Source organism: Phodopus roborovskii, unplaced genomic scaffold (assembly GCF_943737965.1).
Source record: "Phodopus roborovskii unplaced genomic scaffold, PHOROB, whole genome shotgun sequence".
Classification (NCBI taxonomy): domain Eukaryota; kingdom Metazoa; phylum Chordata; class Mammalia; order Rodentia; family Cricetidae; genus Phodopus; species Phodopus roborovskii.
The window spans coordinates 5,920,751-5,937,938 of NW_026126567.1; the positions used below are offsets into that span (position 1 = coordinate 5,920,751).

The 17,188-nt window shown below is 50.2% G+C and overlaps 2 protein-coding genes across 2 annotated transcripts in view; one reads left to right on the forward strand and one right to left on the reverse strand.

Moving 5' to 3' along the window:
- The window catches only part of Sla (Src like adaptor), a 28,776-nt gene extending 15,273 nt beyond the window's left edge, over positions 1-13,503 (forward strand). Inside the window, exons 3-8 of the mRNA XM_051202543.1 lie at positions 792-891; positions 2,250-2,336; positions 4,770-4,873; positions 6,827-6,958; positions 10,578-10,728; positions 11,627-13,503. Of these exons, the coding sequence (XP_051058500.1) occupies positions 792-891; positions 2,250-2,336; positions 4,770-4,873; positions 6,827-6,958; positions 10,578-10,728; positions 11,627-11,840 (788 nt within the window). The 3' untranslated portion in view covers positions 11,841-13,503. The remainder of the gene's footprint in view (positions 1-791; positions 892-2,249; positions 2,337-4,769; positions 4,874-6,826; positions 6,959-10,577; positions 10,729-11,626) is intronic.
- Positions 1-17,188, reverse strand: part of Tg (thyroglobulin) — a 164,496-nt gene that overhangs the window by 46,552 nt on the left and 100,756 nt on the right. The window lies entirely within an intron of this gene.

Genomic DNA, 17,188 nt, shown 5'->3' on the forward strand with positions numbered 1-17,188 from the left:
GTCCTGTCTCCTCTCTGACACCTTCTTTCTAACTAGGCCCTCTCTTGTTTGTTTGCTTGTGTGAGCATACACGGGGGAATGTTTATTGGAGTTTGGGCAACTTCTCAGTGGCCACACCATTGAGGGGAATGGCTCCCCCTCCTCAGCATCCCACTAACTGCCTCAAGGAGTAGCAGGGCCATGCGAACCCCTCTGGGAAGGAGCTTTTTACACAGCCTTCTGGGGCAGGCGTTCTTTCTTCTGTCAACCCATTTTCAAGATGCAAACACCGAGGCTCGTACACACAGGGCAGATCCTGGAATCAGGCCAGATGGTGTGGCTCTAGCTTCTAGGTCTCTGGAGCCGAGTTTTCAGATGGGAACACTGTGGCCAAGGTGCACCTGTACTAAGAGCACCTTCTGTAGCTGTCAGAAGCCCGAAGGCCTGTCTGAAGGCCATCTCTTAAGGCCTGGGACCCTCCTGGGTGGATGGGAGCAGAGTTTCACAAGTACAAGCTAGGTGTTTCCAGAGCGGCAGTTCTCAACCTTCCTAATGCTAGGACACTTACACGTGGTTCCTCTCGTCGTGGTGAGCACACCAACCATAAAATTACTTCATTGCTACTTCATAACTGTAGTTTTGGTCTTGTTATGACTTGTAACATAAAAACCAGATATGTGGGATGTCGGACGTGGGACCCCCAAACAGGTTGGGACCCACACAGATTAGAACTACTGCTCCTGAGGAAGACCCCAGCAGCTTCCTCTCCCTTTATTCTCAGTCAGTCAAAACCCCTCCGCTTTGCTTCCTAGGACTTGAGAGCGACTTCCTGGCTGTGCTGAATGACTACCCGTCTCCTGACATCAGCCCCCCGATATTCCGGAGAGGGGAGAAACTGCGCGTTATCTCTGAGTGAGTGAGCCTCTTAAAACATGCCAATCCCCCAAGCATGACTAACCACATCAGGTTTTCCATATGATCAGTTGTCCAGTTCTACCCGGGTCCTGGTCCCATTGCGACCTGCCCTTTAAGTACTCCCAGGGCTCTGAAACCGCCAACTACATCTAAACTCCTTCCGGTTTGAGCTCCTTTATGACCAATCCTGCTTCCCCAGCTGAGCCCATCGGTCTCAGAATATGCAGGGTGATGTTACTCACTAGGGTATGCTGGGATGGAGAAGCAGGGTCCAGAACCACTGCGGGCGCATGAGAACAGCCCCCTCCCTCCCTGCCAGCATCTTCACGTACGATTCTGAACAGCCTGTGGCGCAAACTCGTCCTTTGGCTTAGCATCTCATTCATCGAGACATGCAAACGGATGTTTGTTTGGTTATACTTGAGAGAGTAAACCAGTACAGGAAACTTTTGTTTTTGAAACTCTCCAGTCGTGCATATCAGCCGAGGAAATGAACAGCTGGTCCCCCAGGGATGGCAATGTCAGCCTTGTGAGCAGGTTCCCCAGGAGACTTTCAGTGAGGGATGTCTGCTGGCTATACAGGCTTTAGAAACTAAACTTTTAGGCTGGGGATACACCACTATTGGTAAAATTCTGGCCGTGTGCACACGAGGACCCGAATAAAAAAGCTGGGCCTGAGCGCATACACCTGGGACCTCAGTGCTGAGGAGGGAAGGATGGGCCTTGCTGGCCAGCCAGTCTCGCCTACTTAGCAACTTCCGAGAGAGAGGGAGAGGGAGAGGGAGAGGGAGAGGGAGAGAGAGGGAGGGGGAGAGAGAGACCCTGCCTCTAAAAACAAGGCTGGGAACAGCCAGGCAGCTCTGCATAGAAAGGTGCTTGCTGTACAAGGCTGACAGCCAGAGTTCGATCCCTCAGACCCATGTAAAGGTAAAAGGAGAGAAATAACTACACAGAGCTGTCTTCTTATTTCTACATGCATGCTGTGGGAATCCCATGTTCCCATCCCCCACATCATTCTCACACACACACACACACACACACACACTCTCTCTCTCTCTCTCACACACACACACAGAGAACACATACCATAAGGTGAAGAAAATAAAACAACGTGGTCAGTACCCCTGGCCCCCACATGCACACAAATGGCACACACAGCATGCCATGACACACATAAGTACACAAACACACAAACATACACGGAACCTAAAATTTTAATTGGAGAAACGCGGGTCTGAGCAGCGATGACAGAATTTGAAAGAGAGATGTCCCGTTGCCGTGAGAGAGTTGGGTGAGCATATCTTAGGTCTTGCCGCTTGCCCATGTACATTCCCCTCTCTGCTTTATCCTGACAGCGAAGGAGGCTGGTGGAAAGCCATTTCTCTCAGCACTGGCCGGGAAAGTTACATTCCAGGAATGTGCGTGGCCAGAGTGTATCATGGGTAAGTCTGTGTCTAAACGGCATCATTCACTTGTGACGCGTGTGGATGACTGAGGCAATAAAGAGGCGCTCCAGCACTGTACAGCAGAAGGGAGGCTTTGCTTAGGAAGGGAGGCTTCTGTCCCAGCTCAGGGCTAATCCTCTGCTCACTTTCTGGGACTGCATTCCTGAGCAGTAAAATGAAGATGTAGTGTTCCTGTCACATACCCGAGTGCCCAGGCACTGTGTATAGGAGGTGCCTTGGTTCAGTGACTAAAGATCAGCCTTGGTGGTCTTGGATCTTGCCTCTGTCATTTGCAGACCACGAGACTACAGACAAGCTTCTTAGTGCTATGCATCCTCGGTTGTCCGGGAGGGATCACAGGGTGGCATCATGGGGGCAATGATACAGAACCACACTGCTGAACGGGATTGTCAGAGAATGAGTTGCCCAGAGGAAGCTGGGCAGTATGGGGAGCACCGTCCGGTAAACATCAGCTTACAGGGAGCATTCTCCCGTAAACATCACCAGTGATCTCACTAAAGGCAGCCACAGACAGGGGGAGCAGCTGCACCCTGGGCTCCTCAGGATGTTCCTGCAGCCAGGCAGAGGCCTCACAGTCCCCTGGGAGGCTTCAGTGGGCACTACCAAACTCGCACTCAGGTTCCCCTTCTGCCGTGGAAGGGCCTTGGGAATGTGGCTATGCCTCCACAAACCACAGGCTCCTCTTCCGTCAATCAGCCAAGGCCAAACCTCAGCCAAAATATGCACAGCAGAGAGGAAGCAGGAAGCAAGCAAACACCACTATCAAGTGGTAAAGAGCCTGGCAGATGCCCCAGGCGCCCCCTGGGAAGATGCGATTGGAGCTCCTGAGCAGAGGTAGTCATGTCCAAAAGAGGTTGGAGTTAGACTGCACCGCTTATAAACCAGGGCTCTGATGTGCTTGCTGGTTCCTAGACTGCACACACTAACATGCCCCTGCATGCCAAAGGCATAGGACAGTTGTAGGAGCTGAGGTGCTGAGACTCCAGATGACTAACGTAACCCTGGCCCTGTCGGACAGCGTACCTAACAGATGTGATAGTGCTGCCCAAAACAGGATCTGGAGGAAGAAAACGCAGTAGGATGGCTAAGGGATTGCGTATGCCCCCAGAATCCCTTAATTGTGTATCCCTCAGCTGGTGATGACAACTTGGATAAATCACCTAATCAATCCAGTCCTCAGGCTCCTTTTTTTTTTGTGCCAGAGGGGAAGTTTTGTCTGTTTAGCAGATTTAGGGGAGTGTTAGCCTTCTCACACAGTTTTAAAACATGAGAGAGAGAGAGAGAGAGACAGAGAGTGACAGAGAGAGAAAGGCTTATATGTGTCGATGTTTACCATATACACCGAAACTAATACATCGTGTATTTTGTTGTACACTGTAACATCTAGAAACACTTAAAAATAGGATGTACTATGATTCTAATGAGGAGAGCGGTCATGATGCTGCTGAGGGCACAGGTAAATGGAACCACCTCTGTGTGTCCTGGAACCCAGTGCTCACGAGTGCTCAGCAGGCCTGCTTCAACCCCAGCCCATGTGTGTGTGCCTTGACAGCAAGACAGAAATAACAGCCCGAGTTAGACCTGGGGATGAACAGCCAGCATCCACCCTTCCTCTAAAACACAGCTCCCATTGAAGAGAGGCCCACGCCCACCACCTGCTGGCAACGCCTTTCCCCTCAGCAGAGAGCTGTAGAGCCCATTATGAAAAGTGAGAAGGGGCCACTGAGTTTGGTCACAGATTGCTCTGGTTTGGAGTCTTCTCCTGTGAGCACCCCGCGTGTCACTGTCCTGGGGAAGTTGTCCGTCCCTCCACCTCTGTTGTGCCAGTGTAGCGAAAACAGCCAGTCACGCACAAGCATGCAACGGCGATTATGCTTAACCGTGAAAAGCAGCAGCGGGAGAAAGGGTCACCTGCTCAGCAGCAGGGGCCACACTGCACCTCTCTCCTTCCCCGTGCCGTGCCCACACTGTCATTCCGGACAGGTACGATGCCCCAGACACCGGAAGGGAGCGTGGGAGCACAATGCCGCTGCTGAGCACAATGCTGTTGCTGCACACAATGCCATTGCTGCGGCAGGGTGTAGAGGTTGCACAGGATAGCAATGCATGGTGTACAAACCTTGTATCACAAGGTCAGAGCCTGCTCTAGTCAGTGCTGAGAAACAGGCCAGGAAATATCATACATAGTATGTATCCCTAGTCATCCCTTACCTAACACTGGGCACAAATGGCTACTCAGAGCACTTCATTTGAAAGATTGGAGAGTGAATGCGTGCGTGTATGTGTACGTGAGTGTGTGAGTGCGTGAGTAGACATCAGTTGCTTTCCCTCACCTGTGGAATCTGGGCAGCTTTCTGGTAACTGAGTTGATTTCTCGTGACCACTTAAGGCTGTCCGCTTGACTCCTAGCTGGCTGTTTGAAGGACTGGGCAGAGACAAGGCCGAGGAGCTGCTGCAATTACCAGACACGAAGATCGGCTCCTTCATGATCCGAGAGAGCGAAACTAAGAAAGGTGAGCCATGACTCTTTACGGTGGCCACTTCACATTGTCTCTCAGCTGCCTTGCTGTGGGTCTGTTCTCCTTCTCCCCCTCCCCCTAAATAGACCCAGTCCTGTGGTCTCATGACAGCAGGGTCATAGGGATAGAGCTGGCCACGGTCCCACATGAATGGTAGGGCTGGGCAGCATGCCGACCCAGAGACTGGGGCACCTGGCCCCTGCTCACCAGCTCTGTTTACTTCCCTGAGCTCTGCGCTCATCTGTGATGTCGCGGTAGGAGTGGAGCATACAGCAGGAACCTCTGTGCTGGGGTAAAATGGGGGCATCTCCGAGAATAAGGGCAAGCAGGTGTGAGCTTGGAAACTCACAGAGATCTTTATCGTTCTGATTTCCTGTGCCAGTAAAAAGAGAGAGAGCAAAGCTTGTTCCAAGCAGGGGCCCGGGAGTACACTGTCAGCACTGAATTGCTAGGAGACAGCCTCCTCTCTTTCAGCCTGGGTCCCTCGCCCATGGCAGTGTTAGTCTGGGAAAGTCCTCATCACCTTGCCTGCACGCTCCCGGGCTACAAGTCACGGGACCCCAATGCTTCAGAGTACCCAGTCACCCCCAACATTTCTAACCCTGGGTACCAGCTCCAAAGGGCTACTTCATAAAAATACTATGGGATGTAAATGGGTAAGAATTATTCACAAGTGAAAGAAAGCTGTAGCCACCAGAAGGTCTCTTTCAAATCCATGGTCTCTTTTCTATAATTGTGATTGCATATATACATATGTGTGCATCTAAATATCCCTAAGTACCTAAGTAAAACCTGCTCAGCCTGTGTAATGTTACTTGTATGTTTTCCTGGCTGACCGATTGTTACGGGATAACCAATTGCCGTGCTTCTCCTTGGGGAAGAAAGACTATTTCTCCTACTTGCAGAACCTTGGTTGCCTGTAGCTCCTTGTCTAGGGTTGTGGTCTTTTTAAATAGAGGAAACATCGCCAAGTCCTCAGCCTGTTTTTCATTACAGGAGAGAAAGCATGTTATCTGTGAGTTTGTTTTATAGGACCCGATAAGGACCAGGGGCCACCTGATGCTGGGGAATATCACTCGGTTCTGGGGAAGCAGGGACTGTAGCAATATGTAAACGCAGATGTCCCAGAGCAAGTTTTTCTCCAAAGCCTGCTCATCTAAGAGCAATACAGAGACAGAGCCATAAGTAGGGTCTCAGCGGTCTCTGCACATAAGCACTCAAAGCCTGGAATGTTGACATGACCAAGAGGATGGAGGATCCAAGGTATCTCAGCTCACCCAAAATCACTCTGACTGCAGAGCGTGGGGCCAGCTAGCAGACCCCTCCCATTGGGTACGCACAGTGCTGGTGGTTTTCTGCTTGGCAATGCAGAGCTGCTTGTCACCCTCACATGGCTACAAGTCACATAGTGGGTGATTCCACAACCAGGGCTCAAGTGGAACTAGGTACACATGCCCCTCATGGGGGGTCAGGGGGCTGAGGCTGAGGCCTGCATCCAGGGATGCCATCTCCAGGGAGGTGAATCTGGACACATCCCTCAGGGCCCGGAGCCTCCCTGTTGCTGTCTGTACAATATTCAGGGGCAATCTTCCCGGGCCTTTCCTGGCAGCACAGACCCGGCGAGGAACGAACCTTCCCCTCTCCTCCCACTGCCTGCAGGGAAACCAAAGGATGGAGCAGGGCCTTACTTCCCACTCGGGGACACCGAGGCTACAGGAGGCCATGGTACCTGCCAGGGTGTTCTCTTTCACTGAGGATGCTGAAGGAGGAATTACATCTGTCACAGGTTTCTCAGTGACGCAGAGCACACGCCAACTGACACTTGCTCCAAGTTCCTAAGAAAATCTGGGGGCATCTTTTTTTCCCGTGGTTGGCAGTGGCCCGGGCAGCGTGTCACCCTTGCGTGGGACGCTGTGGCTACCCCTGACCCCGCTGCCCTCTTTGCAGGTCTCTACTCGCTGTCGGTAAGACACAGGCAGGTCAAGCATTACCGCATATTCCGCCTGCCCAACAACTGGTACTACATCTCACCAAGACTCACCTTCCAGTGCCTGGAGGATCTGGTGACCCATTATTCCGGTAAGGGGCAGCCAGGGTCGGTGGGGTGAGCCCCGTGTGCTGGTGCGTGCATGGCAGTGTTTGGTCGGTGGTGTAGGTCACCGAGAAAAGCCAGCGACTCTCTCCTACCCCTGCTATCATCTTCATACGCTAGCTCATCGCCTCGGGTCAGATGAGGCCACCTGTGCATAGCAGAGTGCCCTCTCTGCATAAAGAAAACATTGCAGAACGCCTTGTATTCACAGCCACAACCATATACTGTAGACACACAGCGTCTCTTTAAGGCATGTTGTCTCCTTCGGGCAGTGGATCTCCACCTTCCTGATGCTGAGACCTTTAATAGACTTTTTCATGTTGTGGCGACCCCCAATCATGAAGTTATTCCACTGTAACTTTGCTACTATCGTGAATCATAATGTAAATATCTGATATGTAGGATGTCTGACATGCGACACCCCCCCCCAAATGGGTTGTGACCCACAGGTTGAGAACTGCTCCTCAAGGTGACTCTGGGGCACTGTTCTGAAATACTACTCTCCTCTCCCTTTTGCCACTTGTCAAAACTGTTTCAGCCTTCAAGGTCAACCTCTCCCCACTTCTCCAGGAAGCCATAGCAGGAGAATGAACAGCCATTTTCCCATCCCCGGAGAACGCCACAACCTTTCTCTCCCTAGTACTCCAAACAGGCTTGCTCATGTTTGCTGTTGGCTTGTTGAGCTGCCAGCAGAGATATGTGTCTCTTAGGCGGACCCAGACTGGAGGACCCCACGATGCCTGAGTACTGCATGGTTTGTGAGAATAAAGTGCCCTCGGCGAGAGACGCGAGTTAGACCGAAAAGTCCCGGACACCAGCTTTGTTCTTAGAATTATGCTCTGTGGACCAGGAGGGTCAGCAGTTGGCTAGGTTTCAAAGACAAGATCTGCCCCCCTCCCCAGTTCTAGATGCTGTGTCTGCTGGATGGCAGCTGTGCACCTGGGGCTGTGCGACTCTTCCTGTCTCACGTTCATCCTCTGCAAAGAGGATGCTGATTGTTCCTACCTGTCAAGGACATGGGGAGAGTTTCTGGAATGTGCAAAGAGCTGAGCAGAGAGTCCGCGCCTGGCCCTGAGCACCTACGCAATGGCAACTGCTTCTCTGTGGCCCCTTCCTCCTCTGCTCTTTTGCCTGGCTGGAAGTAGGAAAGGTTGGCTTTGTATTTGCTTTGCTAATGTCTCCTTTCCCCCTGGTTCAAGATGCTTGAGCTAGCACTGGACCCTCACTAGTATCATTTAGGGTTTGAGGTCCCTAGGTGAAGAAGTGGAGGGCACTGCAAGGAAAAAGGACCCCACAGGGGACAACTTAACTCTGACCATTGAGCAATGGCTGCTGGGAGAGGCAGATGTGAGCTCAGACTGGGTTGCAAGGGCTATTGGGTAAGGCTTCGGCCTCTCCCTCCCTAAGGGTGATGGGGACAGCCTCTTGCAGACTGCAAAACACAATGGCATATGTGCTGTGTCTAATACATAGTCTGACAGGTGAAAAACAATGGCAAGTATCACTTCTTGGATGGCCTCAAAGCTCATAGCTACCTACCTAAAACTGAAAGAGGAAGGGAGTCCTGAACTTCAACTACCTCTGCCTAAAGGTCGTTTGTGGTCTTTGATTCTTAATAACAATCATCCCAGGAGTGTGCCGACCAGAAGTTTTGCATAGACAATAGCAAATATGAAGCTGATGCCACCCGCTGGAGCTCTCATGACCGGGAGACCACATACTGCTGGGCTAGGCACGTCCACCTCCTCCCGAGCTTCCGGACTACAGCAAGGCCAGTGCAGAACTAGTGCCTTCCTGAAAGACGCCCCTGACTGTCATGTGGGCCAAAGAGCTACAGCCAGAGAGAGGCTCACCTCTGCCAAACGGAGGAGGGCCTGGGAACCCAAAGGCTTCCTGTATCTCATCTCAGATCTCACTGGGAAAATGGGATCAAGAACAGAGTTGCTGGGGCCAGGGAGAATTAGATGGTGCACAGAGGCCAAAAGGCAGGACAAGGTCACCTATTTTCTGCCCAGAGCCATGTGCTGCTGTGGGCACACATCACTGGTTCCCAGTCAGTTGGTCAGGACTGCTGGGTTTCTGTGGTGTTCTGTATCCCAAGTGTGGGACATCGCACTAACCGCATGGCCTTGAGGCAGCTTCAGTGAGATGCACTGGGGGAGCAGCTCTGCCTTTGGCTCATGCCACCTGCCTGTGTGACCTGGTTCCCTCCATGCCACACGGTGTGTGATGAGTGGGTGGACCTAAAGCAGAGCACCCTGGGAGTCCGTCCTGCCGTGCAGCAGACCTGCGTATCCCTGGGCTTTCAGTTTGCCTTGAGTCCTCCCTTGTGGGAGACACGCCTGCACATTTCCAGACCCAGCAGGCCACTGTTTCAGATGCATACCCAGTTAAACTCCGACCCCCAGCCCGACTCTGACACCTGTATGAATCTGGGTGACATTTTTGATTAGCATGATGTCCGTCTGGAAAGCGGGAGTGTGTGTGTGTGTGTGTGTGTGTGTGTGTGTGTGTGTGTGTGAGTGTGTGTGTGTAGGGGGCATGCCACTCTCTTTTATATTGGGTAAGAACACCCCAGAGATCCGCAGATCAGATGAAAAGAGGCCACCAGGAGGTAGGGCACGTTCTAAAGCCCAAGGATGGGTGGACTGAGGCCAAGGTCCCTGAGTACTGCTAGAAATGTGCTGTATGTCTGATACCTTGGGCGTCTGGGTCTCCCCAGGGCTGGGACCCACTGTCCTGCATAAGTCTCCTTAGGCCTAGGTGTCAGGAACAACAGAATCTGTATTTCTCATGATGCCATGGGACAGAGAGGCTTAGAACTCCTGGGTGTTAGTTCCTGCTGCTCTGGGAGAGATGAACCCGTGCAGGCCAGATATTAAACACCAGCTGAGGGGAGCAATGCCGGCTTTCCGCCATTTTCGCTTTGCTCCTATGGAGTGGCAAAGGTCAGGAGTTCTTATTCTGACACTGCCTGTTGGCTCTGCCTTGCCTTCTGGTTTTGTTTTCTCTTCCTGTCTTTCCTGTTGTTTTCTGCCTTTTTTTTTTTTTAACCTGCATCCTCCTTTGTTCCACTCTCTCTTCCTTTCCTTTTCCTCCTCCCTCCCCTCCCCTCCCTCCCCTTCCCCCTTCCCCTCCCCTCCCCTCCTTTCCCTTCTGTCCTTGCTTCATTTGTCTTCCTGCCCTGTAAGCATTCAGAGGTGCCTGCCCTGTGCCTGGCTCCATGCTCTGGCCCAGCCAGGGACAGTGACCTGAAGTTCTGCTCTCCAGTAGGCGCTTGGCAACTGTTTTTCCCTGTGGTCTCCTCCCCTCCCTTCTGCAGTGGGGGAGAATGAGGCCCAGAGATGCAAGATGCAACTCAACAGTAGAGTTAAGTGTGATGCAAACCCAGGTTTGGTTGACTCTCACCCCACATCTGCTTTCTCTGCATGTCAGTGCAAGCCTAGCGTTCACATCCTTCAGGACATAGCCACATCGGCCAAACCCCATGCCCCTTTAGCGTCCTGGTTTCCGTTTCCCCGTGCCAATAACCAGGGACTGGTTTTTGTTCTCCATATTGTCTATGGCATGCCGGGATCACTGACTGTTGTGTGTTTCCATCCACAGAGGTGGCTGACGGTCTATGCTGTGTGCTCACCACACCCTGTCTGGCACAGAACACACCTGCTTCAACAGCTCATCAACCACCTTGTACCACCGCTGCTGGTTCATCTGTCACCTTTCGCCAGAAAACCTTTGACTGGAGGAGGGCATCCAGGTGTGTGTTTGTGTGTGTTTGTGTCCACATGCATGCATATAGGCATGCTTGCCCTCCGTGAACACATAGGAGCACCAGATGGGGGTGATCCCAGCATAAGAAGATCATGAGAAAACACCTGGCTTTGCTAACACCCCCCGCTGGTCCCATTAGCAGGGGGCAAACTCTGAGTTCTGTGAAACCAGCCTTGGGTATCACATAGCAAGCATGTGATGCCTACAGTTTCCTGGAGCCTCAAAAGTCCCCCAAGTCCATGTTCAATGTGAACACCACATTTTTAACAGAAACACAACACCCTGCTCTTTCTAATTATTAGAATCCAAGACAGTAGCATACAAATAAATTAGGTATAAATTTAATATTTAAAATCTAATTACAAAGCATAAACATTCCCCCCAAATCTTAAAGTAAATCATTCCCTCTGAGTAAGAAAACAACAACAACAACAAAAACAACTTCCATTAGTTTGTCCTATTTAGTCCATTGGCAGCTATTGGGTTTCCAGGTGTGTGTGTGGGGGGGGGATTGTAATCAATGGCTGTCACATTAATTGAGCATGGGCCCAGTTATTTTAAAGCAAAATCAGAGATCAGAATTGCCCAAGACATGAATGAAATGGTCATTTCTTGTAACTACCATAAAGAATATTCACTAAGGTTTACCATGGGATATTCAAACCATTAGAGGAAACAGTGGCTCGGAGATCAAACAGCACACAAATGCAAGATTCAGAATTCAAACAACTTAGAGAAAGACTAACCTTCTCCCCGTCTCCCTCTCCTTCCTCTCCCTCCTCATTCCCTTCTTCCTCTCCTCTTCCTCCTCTCTCCTTCCCCTGCTTTCTCTAATACCGCTCTTGTCTCTTTTCCTTTCTCCGTCTGAATCTTCAAACACACAGACTGCAGGATGATCCAGCGGGGGCAGAGAACCCACTCACGGTGGATGAGTCCCTTTTCAGCTATGGTCTCCGGGAAAGCATTGCGTCCTACCTGTCCCTGACAGGGGATGACACCAGCTCCTTTGACCGGAAGAAGAAGAGTCTCTCCTTAGTGTACAGCGGCAGCAAACGCAAGAGCTCCTTCTTTGCAGCGCCCCAGTACTTTGAAGATTAGTACTCTGGCTGGTACTCAAAGGCAAAAGTTTTTGACTGCCAACTTGGGGTCTTGTGGAAGCCAGAGCTCTCTACTCTCTGGTCATCTCGTGTCTCCGAGGGACCAAGAGAAGTCACACAGAGACTGTCTTTACATGGAGAGCAGCAGAACTCCTCCCTGGTGTGTGAGGAGTGTTGCACAGCCACATCATGCTTGAATCATGATGTAATGGGGCAGTGCTTCGAAGAACTGTGTGTATGAGTGTGTGTGTGTGTGTGTGTGTGTGTGTGTGTATGTGTCAGAACACTCTTTAAAGAGTGTGTGGAGACTGACTCAAGCTCACAGTCCAAACCACCCCTTCTCTGAGACCCTGTGGATAGCATCTATCTGAGAAAGAACACGAGGAAGATGGTTTCTTGGGGTTGAACAATAACCTCTACCTGGAGCAGAGCAATCCCTAAAGGCCCAGTGAGAACTTTGGGCTATGTCTCCTGTCTTTCTCAGAGGGACCTGTGACACTAAACACTATCAGGAAGGACTTACAACTCTGATCCAAGCCACACCTTCTGCGTTCAGGTGTACCAGAGCCACATGGGCAGTAGATAGATGGCCATGCCATGTCACAGAGAGTGACAGTGAAGGGGCGATCAAGAGAGGCAGGGGGCAGCTACACCGCACAAACTTTTGAGACAAGAGTCTTGCCTCCTCCAGCTACAGGGGGCCTGTGTTGTTGTAGAACTTCCACCCCTCATGACCATTGGCAGAGGCCACTGTGCCGAGGTCAAATGGGAACAAAAGAGGCAGGAATAGCATCCCTGAGTGCTGGCCTCCCAGCAGTGGCAGAGAGACAAGCAGAACAGCAGAATGTAACAGTGACTGTGGGCTCACAGTTGCAATGGGGTGGGGACAAGTGAGGGTTACCCAAGGGGCTCTGTCCCCATGGATCTGCCAGGAATGCAAAGGCTCTTGGACCAAGTAGGCTGGGTGTAGTTAGATTTCTTTCAAAGGAGACTGGTGGGCTTTAAGTGATTAATTTATTCTGTGTATTTTACTCCAGGAAGGGCTGGTGTCTAAATGAATAAGTATGCCTCTGTCTGGGAAAGGGGGGCTGGAGAAGTTGAATGCTGCCATATATGATTGTGAGTGGTGAGAGAAAACTCACAGGGCACTCACACGCCGGTCTCATGTTTATATCTTGCCTGGGTGGGAGGCAGAATGGCTGTGGCTTATTCCTCCCTGTTTATCAAAGGGATTCTCAGGAAGAGGAATACGGGGTGGGGGGGGATTTGTCAGCCATCATGTGCATTCCATATACCTGGGCTCATCCTGCAAATGGCAAAATCATGTACATTGACATGACTTCACTTATTGTCATATCTAGTGTTCCACACCAGGAGGCATGTGTGGTCTCCTAGGTGTCCCTCAAAGACTCTCTCAAGGAGACTGGCCAGTGTGCGAGAAAGAAATGTCACACAAATTCAGTGACTTCTGCTTGAGGTCATGTTCTCTGCCTCCTGAAATGTCTGCTCACTGTTTCCTATGCTGTTTTCTGTTGTGGCCAACGTGAATGGTACTTTAGGTAGCCCTTGGGGGTTATTTCTAAGTGGGAAGCATTACACTTTGCCCAATCATGTATTTATTCCCGATTAAAGTAAAGCATACTTATTTAATTTTGGATTAAGGACCCATGCATTGAGAGGTGTGAATATGGCTCTCAGGAATTTACAGGTTTTGGTTTTCAAAGAGTTCAGTTGAAAGGACAGACGCAAAGGCCAGCAAGAGGAACCGTTATGCCTGGTGCCCCCCCACCCCCACTTCATGTGAGTAGAGATAGGAGGGCTCAAGAAGGAGGCAGCTCTTGAGATCACCATGGTAACTATCATTACACTATTTGTGGCACTTGAGCTACTCAGTCTTCTGAGCATTTCTTTCTGTCACAAACATTATCTGGACACCTGCTCAACCCGACTGCTGAGGCTTGTGGCTGTGGAGGTCTCTGATGTCACAGAGCAGGATGCCTCTAACAGAGGAGATACCTTCTGAGGAAGAGGTGGTAGTGATATTCCAAAAATAGCAGCTTCCATGCATCCATGACTCTATATGGATTCTGAGGCAGGAGCTGCACAAAGATTGAGGTAGTACAGCCCAGGCAACAAGCCAGCAGGTTGGTCCTGCAGGCTTGAGCAACTCTGCAGGTTAAAGGCTCCAAGAGACCCCAGGACTGCATGGCTGAGCCTGAGGGACAGGGGCAATAGAAGTGTCTGCTGGAGGGAGGAGTCCAAAGCCCTGAATGGGTAGAGCTTAGCCTGGGTATGGGACAAAGGCAGATTTGGGAAGGACGTAAATAGAAAAGTGATAGTTGCTCACTAGGTCCTTTGAAAGATCAACTGAGTGTTGGATGGAGCATGGATGTTGGAAATTCCAGCATCATATTGCCTATGAGACATACAGTTCTAAGAGTGCATAGCCTAAAAATAAAGAGAGCATCCAAGAAAGGGAAGACTCCATCAAGTCCCAGGCCCACACTCTACTTGGAAAGGAGGCTGAGGAAGAGGATTCCTGTCTGGAAGGGTCCTGTGCAGGAATGCACAGATGCACAGATGCATTTATGAAACTTTTTTTTTATATATAATCATGGAGCTCAGGTGATCCCTATGCGTGTGTGGAAGGTTTTTTGTTTATTTGTTTTTTTTGTTTTGTTCGTGGAGAGACAAGAACACAAGGAAAACTTCTGCTACACACCAAAGCAGAATGAAATGATGGGACTCAATTACACAATGCTACTCACAAGAAAATCAGTCCAGGCAGAAGGCATGTGGCTCACAACCTGAAAAATGACACTGTCTCTACAACGTATTAAACAACCATCGAAGATGCGTTGGAGGACACCTTGTCGGAGGATGAGAAAAAAATTCCATGAATTTAAATTCTTGAAAAATCCTCGAGTAAAGAGGGAGACTGTGCACAAAGTGCTTAGGGAAGAGTTTATGCAAAAGTTTTGAGGTGCAGCTGATAAAATAGCAAGAGGGAATTCTATTGCTTTAAGTATAGTGCACCTTAGAAAATAAAGATTGAGAAGCAGTGAACTCTTCTTCTGAATGGAGAGCTCAGAGACGGTGACGCGGTCCACAGGGAGAGAAAAGAAAAGGGCGGGTGTCGGGAATTTACTTTCTAAAACAATCACAAGGTAGATTTTACAGAGGCATGTAATGTGTAACATGTAACGTGTGAGAAGAATACTCAAAGCCTACACAATCATGGCGTGTATACACACATCCAATGACTCTCAAGGGTAAGAAGAAGCCTGCTAAGGACCTTCATCCCAAGCTGTGGCCCATCAGGGTCTTTCCTCCCACACCAAGCCTGTGAGACCTCTTCCACGGCTTAGGGGCAGCCCTACCAATGAGGATTAAGCCACTGGGATGGCAGAGAAGCCACCATAAGAAACTGGTGTCTTGAGTGTATACAGCAGATGCTGTCTTAGTTAGGCTTTCAGTTTCTGTGAAGAGACAACCATGACCACAGCAGCTCTTATAAAGGAAACTTTTCATTAAGGCTGGCTTAAAAGAGGTTTAGCCCATTGTCAGCACTGTGGGAAGCATGGCGGTACACAGGCAGACGTGGTGCCCGAGAGGAGAGTTCTACCTACCTCTGGACTGACAGGCAGCAGGAAGAGAGGGTGAGCCACTGGGCCTGGACTGGGCATCTGAAGCCTCAAAACCCCCGCCCCCCCCCACACACACAAGTGCCACACTTTCTCTAATAAGGCCATACCTCCTAATTCTTTCAAATAAAGCCACTTCCTGTGAGCCTGCGAGGGCCATTTCATTCAAATGACCACAGATACCCAGCTTCTCATCTGAAGGAAAGATGGAAGGGAGGGAGGGAGAGAGGAGGGGGAAGGAAAGGGGGAGGGAGGGAGGGAGAGCGGGAAGGGAAGAAGTCAGGAAGGAAGGGAAGAAAGGGAAGAGGCTTTGTGCTTTGAGCTGCCTTGATGCTGTGTGTCTTTGTCACTCTGCCTGAGACTTTGCTCCAACAGCACAGAAATAAGCTAGTCACTCATTAACCACAGACTATGGGGGAAGCTTCAGAGCAAACTCAATGTACCCAGCAGGCCAAACATTCAAATTAGGTAGAGCTAGGGGCATTTCTGAGTCATTTTGTTCCTGAACACAGTATTAACCATAATTATGTAGATTTACCCCTGAAAGCAATAGGTCAAATTCTATGAAGTTATACTCAAATTCCCAGGAGAATTATTAGGATAAAACAAACACCAATAATATCCTTCTGAAGTCCATACAGAATTATCTGTGCTCACGATGAGTCCGGCCAATTTAGGAGACCAGCTAAAGGAGCACACTCCCACTACGTGACAGGCATCAACCACAGGTAATGCTGCCCAAGAGACCGGGTCACCACCCCCTTGCCATGCCTTGGGTGTTGGTTGTGTCCTACACCCCAGAGATGATGCTAAGTGTCAGGAACCTGGTAAGAAAATTAAACTCCTAAAAGAATCGATGTACTTAGCCATGACAGGACCAGAATCATATTTTTTGTTTGTTTTTTGAGACAAGGTTTCTCTGTATTGCTCTGGAGCCTTTCCTGGAGCTAGCTCTGTTGACCAGGCTGGCCTTGAACTCACAGAGATCCCCCTGCCTCTGCCTCCCGAGTGCTGGGACTAAAGGCGGGCACCACTAAAAGTAGCACTGTAAAACCAGACAGGAGGCCGGAGAGATGGTTCAGTGGTTAAGAGCACTGGCTGTTCTTCCAGAGGACCTGGAATCAATTTCTAGCATTTGCACAATGGCTCACAGTTACCAGTACCTCCAGTTTATTGGGGGGGGGTGTACAACACCCTCTTCTGACCTTTGCAGGCACCAGGCACATTGCTGCACAGAGATTCACAAGACAAAATACCCATATACATTAAATAAATAAATAAAAATAGGCAGAATTCCTCAAAACTGACAGACAGGGATCTTGTTGTCAATGGAAATTTCCCTCTGCGCTGGGAGATTTAAGAAGGCTGGGAGCCTCAGGGAAAGACATTTCCAGTGACCTAACACACACTGTCCACTGATCAAAGAAAGAAAGGCCAACAGAGGTTTTGTGACCTTTTGACATTGGCCCAAGATGTCAACTACAAAAGTGTTGCCTCATCTCCATGGCTATTCTGGGACACATGTGACCTACAGGCTTTGAGGTCTGACACACCAGGTCACTCTCTAGGATCTGTGATGGCCATGGTCACAGCTGTAGTTAGGAGCCTGGCTGGGAAACCAACAATCCTTGGTAAATGCTGGAGGCAGAGGGAGCCTCATCTCCCTCCCTGGAAACCTGGCCTAGAGTCCAGCTCTGTGTGTGGG